The sequence below is a fragment of the Theobroma cacao genome, chromosome 2 (assembly GCF_000208745.1).
Source record: "Theobroma cacao cultivar B97-61/B2 chromosome 2, Criollo_cocoa_genome_V2, whole genome shotgun sequence".
Taxonomy (NCBI): domain Eukaryota; kingdom Viridiplantae; phylum Streptophyta; class Magnoliopsida; order Malvales; family Malvaceae; genus Theobroma; species Theobroma cacao.
Genome location: NC_030851.1, coordinates 2,646,090 through 2,658,484, shown reverse-complemented (window position 1 = coordinate 2,658,484; position 12,395 = coordinate 2,646,090). Strand labels below are relative to the sequence as shown.

The window sequence follows — 12,395 nt, the reverse complement described above, 5'->3', positions numbered from 1 at the left end:
TTCTACCAATTTTTTTTCTCTCTTTCTACCTCTCTTTTTCTTTCCTTTTACTCTTTTTTCGTATGCCCTCCACGTGGCTGCCGTTTGCGGCGTCCTTTTTAAGTATGTTATAGATTGTTCAACAAAACGACACCGTTGTTATATGTTACGGGACAAACACTTCGAGGAGAGGATCAGATGATAGGAAGCTTAACTCCAACTATTCCACCGCCGTGGAACCACCGCCACCTCCGCCCAACTCGACCCTCAATCAAATGTGAAAGCGGAGGAGTACCACTAACAAAGCAAGGTCACCGCTTCTTCTCATCACTGGCTGCAACCGCGGACGTTAACGACCCCGCAACCGCTAACCGGTTGATAAAGAAATTCGTAGCATCATCGCCCAAGTCCATTGCTTTGAACGCGCTCTCTCATCTTCTCTCTCCCCGCAATTCTCACCCTCACCTCTCCGCTCTCGCCTTCCCCGTAAGTCCTCTCTCTCTCACGCAAATGATATTCCACGTCAGCACGTATCACTTCTATTTAAAATTCTGACATGCCGTCGTGTTCTGTTTTGAGCAGTTGTACACTAAGATAAGTGAAACATCATGGTACAATTGGAACCCGAAGTTAGTTGCAGAGTTGATTGCTTTGTTAGTTAAACAAGGGAGGTACGATGAATCTGAAGCTTTAATTTCTCAAGCTGTTTCAAAACTCAAGTTTCGAGAGCGGGATCTTGTTCAATTTTATTGCAATTGGATCGAATCTTGTTCCAAACATAACTCCAAGGAAGGGTTTAACGATGCTTACTGTTACTTGTCTGAACTTATTTGTAACTCTTCATCTGTGTATGTCAAACGCCAAGGTTATAAATCAATGGTGAGTAGCTTATGTGAAATGGATCGGCCTAATGAAGCTGAGAATTTGGTTGAAGAGATGAGAAAAAATGGGCTTACGCCTACATTGTTTGAGTTCAGGTTTATTTCATATGGGTATGGGCAGTTGGGACTTTTTGAAGATATGGAGAGAATGGTGTGTGAAATGGAGATTGAAGGTTTTGAAGTGGATACAATTTGTTCAAACATGGTCCTTTCATCTTATGGGGCTTACAATGCATTTTCCAAGATGGTTCCTTGGCTTCAAAAAATGAAGACTTTGCAGATTCCTTTCTCAATCAGGACTTATAATTCTGTCTTGAATTCCTGTCCTGAGATCATGTCACTGGTACAAGGCCTGGATAGTGTTCCACTTTCACTCGGGGAGTTGGTTAAGATTCTGAATGAGGATGAAGCATTGCTGGTACAAGAGTTAGTTAAATCCTCTTCAGTGTTTGATGAGGCAATGGAATGGAATGGTTCAGAGGGAAAGTTGGACTTGCACGGAATGCACCTTGGTTCAGCTTACTTGATAATGCTGCAGTGGATTGAGGAGATGAAATGCAGGTTTAAAGTTGAAGAATGTGTGATTCCAGCACAAATTACGATTGTTTGTGGATCTGGAAAGCACAGTAGTGTTAGGGGTGAATCACCAGTGAAAACCCTGATGAGAAAAATGATGGTTAAAATGAAAAGTCCGATGAAAATTGATAGGAAAAACATTGGTTGTTTTATAGCCAAAGGACAAGTTGTGAAGAATTGGTTAATACCTGATGGTGGAGGAGAATGATTCATTTAGGATTGGCAGAGAACAGATTCGAGATAAAATATTTGATGGAACTGAAATATGCAAATGCCTCAGCTGAATGTGGCATGCAACTGCCCCTCGCTTAGCTCCAACATCTTTATGGAGGGTATGAAGATTAGAAGAATCCCATTGAATACAGGCAGGGTAGGCCTGTCCTGACCTCTTGGACGGTACTATGTCTTTTGGGATAACTAATTCTCTGATGTCAATGTTAGCATCTAATCATGCCTGGAAAACAAGAGTAGATAATTGCTGGTTTTAGCCAACCTGACCCCAACAATAACCTGTTGATCTGAGAACAAGAGAAAAGGCCACTGTTCACTATTTTGAAATGGATTCCTTTAGCAATAAAACTCTCCTTTATGACCTGAGAACAAGAAAGAATACGAGTCCTTTCTTCTTGTTTTGATTTTGATCTTACTGATGCTGGTTTGGGTTAGTTTGTGGCACGCTTGGGTTAATGTCAGAGACCATGAACTATGGCCTGAATTCCAACAAAACTTTGATCGACCAATTTGCATTTTTCTAACTAAAATGAGAAACAATTATAACTCCCACGGTGAGGGGCACGAGTGTTTTACTAGTTTCATTTAAATCTTACACCGACCAAAACTTTCCAAGATATATACATGTTTCTAAAACCATGGCATCCACCATATATACATCTTTCCAAGGTTCTTGTGAGAGACGGCCTCTGCAATCAAACGTCGAGCCTGACCTTCTACAGCTAGAGGTAGAGATGGTGCTGCTGCAACACCAACAACCACCCCTTGCAACCTTGCCTCGATATTACTTATGGCCCGCTGCAATACCCAAAGACATGCTTCACTTGCGAGGTTACAATGTATTTCATTATATCATGAACTAAACCTTTTTTCTATCACGACAAGAAAGAACTAGTTTACAATGATGCACAAAAGGAGAAAATAAATTTTCAAACCTGTGCATGTGGGTTCTGAACTTCTACTCCACTTGATTTGTGGGATTTTGTCCACTCCACAAGAGGATCATGAATGAAAGTTTCAAGAACACTCATCAAGGTCTCCCTATGTGTCCTCAGAACTGAAAGTGTTATTTCACAAATCCGCAAAAAGATGCCCTCATATCCAGTGATGCCCAATCCATCAATCATGTTCTATGTGTTCCATATATATATATAAAGAAAAAAACCCCAGGCTTCAGAAGCTTGCAATTTGAAAATACTATCAATGTGCTACTATATTCTGTAATGTAGAGATCAGGAATAAGACTAAGAAGATTGTTATTCAACAATTTCAGAGAAAATCACACTTATTTTTAATTTTATGCAGAAAAAAGTTGGAGCATTTTTGAGAAAAAAAATCAAATTATATTTCTTAAATATCTTGTTCCTGAAGGAAATAGAGCATAATTCAGCACTCGTCAACAAATTCACAGAATCCAGTGACAGTGCAAAGTACATGTATTCTTACCTGGGTCAGCCTGAAAGGGACCAGCTCAGGCTTCTCCAACTGCAACCCTTTATCAAATAAGCAACTGAAATCCACGTGAACACAGTCACCTGTTGTAGACTCAAAAAGAATGTTTTCACCATGTCTGTCACCCAGCCCCACAATATGCCCAACCATGGACCAAACAGCTGTTGTGTGAGCATAAGCAATTCGAGCCCTAAACCAAGCTGCAGGCTCTGAAAAAGTAGTTAAAAACCATTGATGGAAAACTGGTGGGAACATCGGAAGAATCTTGTCCTTCAACATCTCATCTTCTGGTATTTTACCCTGGCATTGATCATAAATCCGTTTAATTTGAGGATTTGTCTTCTGCCTGTCAAATTTGCCACATGTGATATATATGTCTTGAAGAATATGCCGGAGTCCCCGAGTATGGGGCACCCATTCCACCATACCACAGTCCTCTGTAAGAGGAATCACTGCAAAGGTACGAATGTATAGCTTCCTCCTACGGCTCTCAGGGTACTTCGACAATAAGCGGTTTATCATTGCAGTGAACTCCATCATACGGGCATCTTTCCTGAGGTCATCTTTAGGTTTGCAGAGGAATGGACGTTCAATGCCATCACTGCCCAATAAAAAAATCTGACAATACAAGAAATGGCATCAAGGTTACAAAGCTGATATGCAACTTTTCAATATTTGGACTCATCAGACAGTAAATTGAGCAAATGTTCTAGAGATAACACCCACAAATGAATTATATAACTCTAAAAGATTTATGTAAATTGCAACTTAAAACACAATTATCTAGTTCGGAGGTCTATCTAACAGAAAGTATTGAATTTAGACCAAAATAAACACATATGTAAGGAAAAAGGATGAAATGGGCCACATCAGCATTTCAAACTCAATATATAAAATCCCCCTGCTGTACAAACTTAGGACAATCTAACTTTAAAATTTTAACGCTTTCTCAGACCATTATATGTAGGCTCTAGACACAGTTATTGCATGACACAAGAAGTGATCGGTGAGCCAGCGAAACTAAACAAGTAGAAGGAAGTATATTAAAGAACTTTTTCCCTTGTTTACAAAATTCGAAAGCCTGAATTACATACTTTCTTAGGTCGCTGAAGAGATGAAAGTATCTCAGCCTCATCAGCTATTCCAGATATTGTAGGAAGCTCCACACCAGAAAAGATATCAGAAGAAAGAGATTCAGTAAGATTCACATCATAGGTTGGCAGACTGACAGTAAGAGATTGTTGAATTGGCATGATAATTCCCAGAGGCATCATCCTTTTCAATGCACTGAATTCAGTTGAGATATTAATAGTCCTTGATTTTGGCTGGCCCGCATGGAAACACAGCTTAATAAGATGATCAATCAGACTAGCAAACTGCACAAACAAATTGTTGCCACTATTTCCTTGGCTAAACCCTTTACGTGCAGCTTGAATGATTTCTGCAGCTGCTTCCCGCCTGGAAGGAACTGTGGACTTTGAAACTGCTGCCATAATCCACAGTGATTGCTGTGGATATTGCCTGACAACAGAGATGATGATGCTTTTGACCAACTTAACAATTTCTTCATTTTGGTGGCAAATTCTAGAAACCAGCTGAGGCAACACAGTTAACCATTGATAGGTTGGCAAATCCTTTAAACAGCCTCGCATTATACTAATTACCTTTCGAAAGATGAATCAAGAAAACAGTGTTAATTATTAAGGAATAATAAAAAAGTGTCACCAATATCATAAGAAATAAAAGATGAAGTTCATACAAAGTGTTGTACCTACCTTTCCTTGGACATTTTTCAAATCCTTATTAGAGGCAGCTGCACTTCGCTGATAAATGCTCCCAAAGTCAAACCACAGGGTTAACAACCTTGGAAGAGCTTGAAAAAGATTCTTGTGACCACGATGAAGCCCCTTTGCATAGAATAACAGTACATCAGGCAGGTAAGACCACCATTGTTTCTCATTTTTTGAGTTTGAAGAAGCAGCAATAGCAGAAGCTGAGGGAATTATCCCAGGACTTAGCTCAAAATTCTCTTCTTGACGTTTCCTGGCATCAACAAGTACTTCATCACAATATTTAGCCATATAAAAGTATCCTTTCTCCCACTTGGGTTGCAGTTCCCTCACCCTGGAATAAAGACTTATCACATCCTCCTTCTGTTTCTGCCCAGTGTAATGAATCCACCGAGAATATAGCAGGAGGGTCTTTGCTATCTCTTGGTTCTCATTCATAGCTTGAGTATCACAAGGTAAAGGTTGTGGGTTTAGTGGAACCAATGAAAGGGTAGTAATTGATGATATTGCTGCAGAGCCTACAACCTCCACTGGCATGTTCAGGAGAGACTGCTGCAACTCAGCAATCGCACCATCAGAGCGCCTAGTACTCCAAAGAAGCTTAGCCTTTTCCATGTGAACATTAGGTGCACCAGAAGCCTGTGCCTCCAGAATTGCTTGATTGGCTGTTTCATAATGACCAGCCAAACGACAAAGCTTTGCATATTGAAGCCAGCAATTCCCAACTTCAGCACCAAGGCTACTGGCACCAAAAACCAGCCTCCTGAAAGCCAACAATGGCTCCCTTGCCCAGAGTGATGATTGTGTAAATCTGAGTCGATTTTCCCAGTTCTCCATGACTTTTGAGAATCCAGAATCACATAGATGGAATGATTTCTCCAAGAAAGATTCATCAAGGAGAAGTGCATGGAAGTCCTCTAGCTCCCGTAGCAGGTGAAGTTTCACAATAATTGGATAAGCCCGTGAGTAGGAATCCATGCCTGCAGCAGCCAGAGGAGCAATAAGAGCTTGTTTGGATAGTGCAATTTTCTCAGCAACCGAGAACTGATCCTTCTTCATCATTGCCTGCAGAATCTTTGCCACATCCAGGTCAAAGGAAGCATTACTTTCAGAGCTGCTGCATAGTAAGCCCTCTTCATCTGCCCCAGTAAGGTACTCATTCATCAGGTCCCACCTTCCAAGCCTCCATGCAGCCTGCACACCTTGCATGCACCATGTTTTCTTGTATTTCGGTATTCTAGAAATCAGGCCATCCACATGAGTAACCATGGCCTGAAGATGGCACATGTTTAACAAACAGTTAAGAACATCAGAATGCCTCTGAACAGAGGTGGGTTCCATCTGCAAGGCCTGCTCACAAGCAGTCAAAACTTCAGCCCAGTTTCCAGCCTTTTTGTTGATTAAGAGCTGATCTTGTAAACTTAGTAATTTACGTAAGCATGCTAAGCCTGACAATCCATCAGGTTCATCCAGACAGCTGTATATTTCCATTAGATAAGAGATATCTTCATCCTCAAATATGCCACTCCTCTCAGCTGCCGGATTAAAGGAACCTGATTTCCCTCGCACATAAGATTCAAAGTACATTAAAGACCTTGCATAAGCCTGACACCTGAAGGAAGCCCTAGCAAGGGTAACCTTTGGAATCGCACTTAAAAGCTCAGACACATATTTACACTGTACAAGGAGTTGATCTTGACTTGCAGATAAAGCCGAACTTTGATCCTTTGACTTGGATGCCTGTTGCCTTGAAGCTGATGATTGATAAGACTGGGAAAGAGCAAGTTCTTGTTTAACATCATCCACCCACTGGCCAAGATTATCAAGAAGAGTGAATACTGCTTGAATGCAAACTTCACTCTGTCCACCACTGACTCCATAAACTGCAGCCCCACTGTTCTCTGAAGCTGCAGCATTAAGAACTGATTGGATTTCTTCTGTAATACCATGGCGTCCCTCCTCCGTGCCATGACAGACAACATTGAGGACTAAATATGGCAATAGATATATTGCTGTTTGCATATCATGACGAACTATACCTCGACAAGCATTAAAAATGCTCGCACGAGACCCAATTGCATGTGCAGTCAGCTTCTTTATCCAAGAAAAAATCCACCTTCTGAACGACATAGAAGGCCTATAAATTGGTCCAGCAGATGTGGAATCAGCCACATTTGGAAGCTGAAATCTAGAGGTTAAGCAAGGGGCAATTATCTCTTTAACATAATTAGAAAACCGATCCCATAACTTCTGACCCCTGCTATTGGTCCCACTGCTACTAGCAGAACTCTTGATACCCAAGGCAGTGGTTTTTAAAGGTTCTTTATCCTTCTTAGTCTGTGACATAGAAGCAACATTCTCATCCAGTGATGCTTCACAACCTGCAATCTTTAGAAGCTCTTGTATGGCCAAAGCAGCAGAGTCCTGAATAATGGTATCAGGTGCTGCCCTAAAAGCCCTTGCTAGATGCTTATGGATCAACTCAAAAATAAGGTCATCATCTGTACATTGAATTTTAAAGCGTTGGCATGATATATTCTTTAATTTTGCAGGGTCAACTGCACCGAGAGCTCCAAGGCAATCAGCACACATTAACTTAAGCCGCTGTCCTACTACAGTCCTTGATTCCTCAGCACACCCTCTGAGCAAGGATGTGATCAAAGAGCTCAAGATATCCATGTCTGAACCACCTTCACCATTCACTAAGGCTGCAACATCCTCCCTTCGTAATTTCAGCAACTTGCTCAACTCAGTCACTACCATGTATCTTACATTCAAGTTCTCATGATTCAGACCAGCAACAACATCTCGTAATTGATTCTTCAAAGTCATTGTTCCACGGGCTTCTTGTATAGCTTTGTTCACTTCTGTTAAAACTGGAATACTGGGCAAAAGAGGAAACTCGTGAATATGCTCCTTCAAAATAACCCTGTTCTTCAATACAAGTTCTTCTAAAATTTCCACCACCTTATGCAAATGCACAGAGGTGTGTTCTGTATCTTTCTCCAACAAGGGTATAAGAGCAGCAAAACCTTGAGAAATCACATGTTTAGTGCTAGTTGGTGATACCATTGCCAACTGCACGATGAGAAAGTGCAACACAGAGAGTCCTTCAGATTGGAGTGTTTCTTTACCGATAGCATGCATGAGAAGCACCATTAATTTTGGCACATAGGTACTCAAGTGTGAACCCATCATTTTGATCAGCATCTCGATACGTTTCAAAGCTTGCTTCTGCAGTGAAAAATCCTCTGAATGTAGCATTTTTCTATCGATACTGTTAAGGAGGCCCACAAAGTGATTCCTCAAGAAGCCTGGAAGACCCTCAGAATCAGTCAGCACTCTAGCAACCTTTTTTATCATCTGAGGTACTCTCTCTAACCTGTATATAGAAACCAATCATAATCAGTGGAGTGCCCAGTAACACTTAAACACAAAATGCTATCACTGATGTATTGAAATATCAGATGAAAATGTTCATCGCTTGATAAAAGCATCTATAAAGCGATAATTATAATCAATATAGCTGAGTTCAAATATAGGATACACAGAGCTCATCAAAAGAAGTAATAAAAAGACATCTGTGCAAATTCATGCCAACATGCACCCATCACAAATAAACAAATGCATAGAAATGTCCATGCAAACAATATATTGGAGGATTTAAGCTTGTAACCATCAAAAAAAAATATTGGAAAATAATCAATAAACCTATTTGACAAATCTAATAATTTTATTCACAAGATCATTAGATGACATGGAGGTCTACCTTTTGTTTATCTCATTTAAATCACCGCCATCAAGGAAGCATATAAGTTCATCCAAAAGTGCAGGCAATGCAGCTGCAAAGATTTCTTGGTTATTAGAACCAATTTGTGCATGGTAAAATTGTAAAGCAGAGAGTAACTCTTTCTCATCTGCTTGATGGAGAGCAAAAGCTAGAACTTTTGGCAGCCAATTTACTATCAGAGGCACCATATCAGTGTTTAGGCACTTGGCCAACTCATTTAAGATGTCAACTGCTTGATCATTATCCTGCTGAGACACCACAAGCTTTGGAAGAACAACGGGAATCATCTTCTTAAGTAGCTCTTCAGTTTCAACACCAAGAACTGCCTCAGCAAACTCTTTTACCATTTTTGGACGGCTTGCAAGCCTGATAGATAGATAATCAAATAGTTCATTGCGAATATGAACAGCTTTAGAAAGCAATAGTTCAAATCCTCCTTTAAAATGGAAACAGCAGGATTTGTGTATTAGTCGTGATGCATTGATTCTCACAGTCAAGTGCAGATTGTCAAGCTGATCAACCAATAAGAACAACGAAAGTAAGAAGAGTTGACTATAAACATCAACTGCCATCATAATTTCTGCAATGGATTCCAGAAGAGTCTCTATTATTTGGGGACCTTCAGTTGCTGTCAAAGCATATTTAATCATATTAAAGAACTTTTCTTCACTACCTTTAGATGAAGCATTCCCATCGGAAAATAAAAAATTTAATATTGGATCTTGAAGGAAAGAACTAATCTGAGCACAGAATGCTTCTCTTACAGACTTCTTTTTGTTAAGCAGCAGAAAATCAATGCACCTAACCCATTCTGTTCTCATGCTAAGCAGAACATCCTGAGACCCATGTAAAAGGATCCTTCGTATAGCTCCAACACAGGCAAGCTGAACCTCTTCTGAAGACTCACCATAAAGTAGATTAAAATATAAAGACTGAAGATAACCTAAATCAAAATTGTAACCACTTTCCAAACTCTGTGCATCAGGCGGATGCATGATTTTAGAATTTGGCTCATCATCATGCACAACACATCTATCACATTTTGAACACCAAAATCCTTGAAGTAAATAATCTAATGTCTCAATTTGTTTCTCATCTTTGATATTTAAAAATAATTTGCACGAACTTTTTTCTATACCATCAACACCGTGGTAAGATCCATGTAGGCATGACAAAAATCCAAGACAGTACGGAATCACTTTCTTGACCTTTTCATGCTTATCTTTCTCCAACAACCTGCTTATGCAAAGGGTGGAACATGCAATCAAATGAATTCAAGTTAGCAGTCTTCACAATAAAGATTTTATCCATAAGATGACCTTCCCTCCTCATCACCCCCTCCCCCAAAAGTAAAATAAATAAACATTAGCATAGAACATTTCATCCACGTTCCTAGTGATCGAAACAAATCGTCGAACATAAGACCCTCATCCTCCTTAACATGATAAACAGGCACCTAAAATTAACACAGACAACAAGAGAGTTTTATGTAAATTATTCAGATAAACTGATCATCATTGACATTCACTAGTCTCAAATTATTCACATATTACAGTATCATCCAACTACTGACAGTATGTACCACATACATTAACCCACACAGATAACTTGCCAACTATGACAACAAACAGTCATGCCACAAGAACAGAATAACTACTTCAAGTTAATAATGTTACAAGTACAATAGGAAGGCAACAAAATAAAAGTAGTCAACTCATACCAAAATGAGTTGATACAAGAAATTGTCCAAACAAAATGATGAAAAAGAATTGTAGTAAACTGGCTAAAAACAGATTATTTAAGATTTGTCAAACCTCTAGCTGTGGGAATCTAGATATGATACAAAAGAATTGAAATCTTATACATGAAATTTTAAGTGAAACATAAAAGGATATAGTTTCCTAGCAGGGAAAATCATCATTACCGTGTATTATGTTTTGAATAAAGCATTCAAATGGAACTTCAGATTATGTGATCCAAACCTCATTGTGAACTAAAAGGAAAAAATGCCGCCAAATATGCACATATGAGTATTAGGAAAAGCAAATGAAGAAATAGGTTCCGTTTGCCACTTACTCCAATCTTCTGAACATGTGCGCTAGTGCATCAAGACCGGACCAGAGCACAATAACTGGCATGGAAAGAAGAGCTTCTTTTCTTACTTCTTCAATTTCATCATGAAGAGCTAAGTCCAGAACTTCAAAACCATTTCCAGCACTAAACCTTGGACCAAGCTTTGAGACAACTTGAATCGCTATGAGTTTTGCTTTCCATGGAAGATGAGGCTTGGGGACCACTAGAGTGTGTGTCCATGGAAGCTTTAGCACCACATTTATAGCCACCTCATCACTTTCATTCTTAAACAGATTGTCCTCGAAGAAAAGGGACCCTAATTAAAAAGGGTAAAAACAAATTGTATTAAATAGCATAGAAATACGGTAGAGTCCATAACTAAGAATTCAAATGAAGTACTATTCTGAATGAGGAAAAGGACCCATGTTGCATAGTCACTGACCCATCTACTTTGCAATTAAAGCTTAATTGAGTTTAGCTGAGTTATATGAAAGTAGAAGCAGAGGATTATCAGAAACCATATATGCAAAGAGGACTTAAATAATTATGTTTTAATTTTCATATAAATACTGGTCTCTATAAATTTGTTTTTTGGGGATGTAACTTTTTTTGCATTCATAGCATGAGATTTGTGGTTTATTCAGTGAAATTGAAACAATTCAGAAGCTACTCGCTTCTTTTAGAGACTTAGGAAAGCACATGAAATTGCCAAGCTTTTTAGTATAACATAATCCTGACAAGACAAGATTCAGTGAAACTTCTGATGAAGGTTAAATCCACTGCCTTACCCTGTATAAGCAGCATACTATGAATTCCTTCCAAGAAAATGGACATATCAAGCATGATTGAACTCCCTTGCTTTGCCTGCATGACATGAACAGAAACAAATGATAGGGAAACCAAGAAAATGAGTAGGCTAACAAGAAATTTGCAGCTCTATGCTTACCTGCTCACATATCCAAGGAATCCATGTCTGCATCTGTTGAAAGATGCAGAGTGACATATTGGTCTGAGGATATCTACAGAAGGCAATGCAAAGCAGGCTAAGAGCCGTTAACGCAACATCTGGTCTTAAAGAGCCATGTTTGACACTAGGAGAGTTTAAAAGTTCAGCAAATAAAAGAAGTGACTCATGCATAGAGTCTGCATATCCTTCTTCTCTTTCATAAGAAACAATATCGGTAAGTTTAATATCCCCGGGAACATTAGTGTTAGAAACCTTAAGTTCTCCATCTACCTTTTGGCGTTTGATCTTAGAAAGATCAACATCAAGGATATGCCGCTTTCCTCCAACCTTTGGGCTTGCTATTGATTTGTCACTTGAGGTTGATAAACCCAAGTTACTATGATCTGTTGTCCCACCTCCAACACAACTGGGACCAAGAATAGAGAGAGCAACTTGAAAGCAATCCATCAACAAAACACATGGCTCGGGACAACAAAGTACATTAATAAGACATTCAGGCCTCCATATATGAGGGGGACAAGTTTTTGAAATCCGTATATATGCAGTGCACAATGCAACCTGGAAATGCATATATATATATATATATATATATATCAGTACCTGGAAGATATATTCATATACGTGTGTGTGTGTGTGTGTGTGTGTGTGTGTGTTGT

The 12,395-nt window shown here is 39.4% G+C and overlaps 2 protein-coding genes across 3 annotated transcripts in view; one reads left to right on the top strand and one right to left on the bottom strand.

Moving 5' to 3' along the window:
- On the top strand, window positions 51-2,065 carry LOC18607482 (pentatricopeptide repeat-containing protein At2g17033). Its single transcript, XM_007041667.2, has 2 exons — window positions 51-465; window positions 562-2,065. Exons 1-2 carry the CDS (start codon window positions 178-180, stop codon window positions 1,642-1,644), a joined length of 1,371 nt encoding a protein of 456 aa, XP_007041729.2. The 5' UTR covers window positions 51-177; the 3' UTR covers window positions 1,645-2,065.
- Window positions 2,148-12,395, bottom strand: part of LOC18607481 (serine/threonine-protein kinase ATR) — a 13,569-nt gene continuing 3,321 nt past the window's right edge. Inside the window, exons 7-16 of one of the 2 annotated variants that reach the window (XM_018115977.1) lie at window positions 11,719-12,297; window positions 11,561-11,636; window positions 10,776-11,088; window positions 9,373-9,935; window positions 8,679-9,279; window positions 4,895-8,291; window positions 4,214-4,783; window positions 3,114-3,737; window positions 2,603-2,797; window positions 2,148-2,465 (exon numbers count right to left, since the gene is read on the bottom strand). In XM_018115977.1, coding sequence (XP_017971466.1) covers window positions 2,298-2,465; window positions 2,603-2,797; window positions 3,114-3,737; window positions 4,214-4,783; window positions 4,895-8,291; window positions 8,679-9,279; window positions 9,373-9,935; window positions 10,776-11,088; window positions 11,561-11,636; window positions 11,719-12,297 — 7,086 coding nt within the window. In that variant the 3' untranslated portion in view covers window positions 2,148-2,297. Of the gene's footprint in view, window positions 2,466-2,602; window positions 2,798-3,113; window positions 3,738-4,213; window positions 4,784-4,894; window positions 8,292-8,678; window positions 9,936-10,775; window positions 11,089-11,560; window positions 11,637-11,718; window positions 12,298-12,395 lie in introns of both variants that reach the window. The other variant, XM_007041666.2, reaches the window with a different exon arrangement.

Coding starts and splice junctions, on each gene's coding strand:
- LOC18607482 (XM_007041667.2), top strand. CDS start 178: ATGATAGGAAGCTTAACTCCAACTATTCCACCGCCGTGGAACCACCGC. Junction 466..561: donor TCTCCGCTCTCGCCTTCCCC/GTAAGTCCTCTC, acceptor TGTTTTGAGCAG/TTGTACACTAAGATAAGTGA.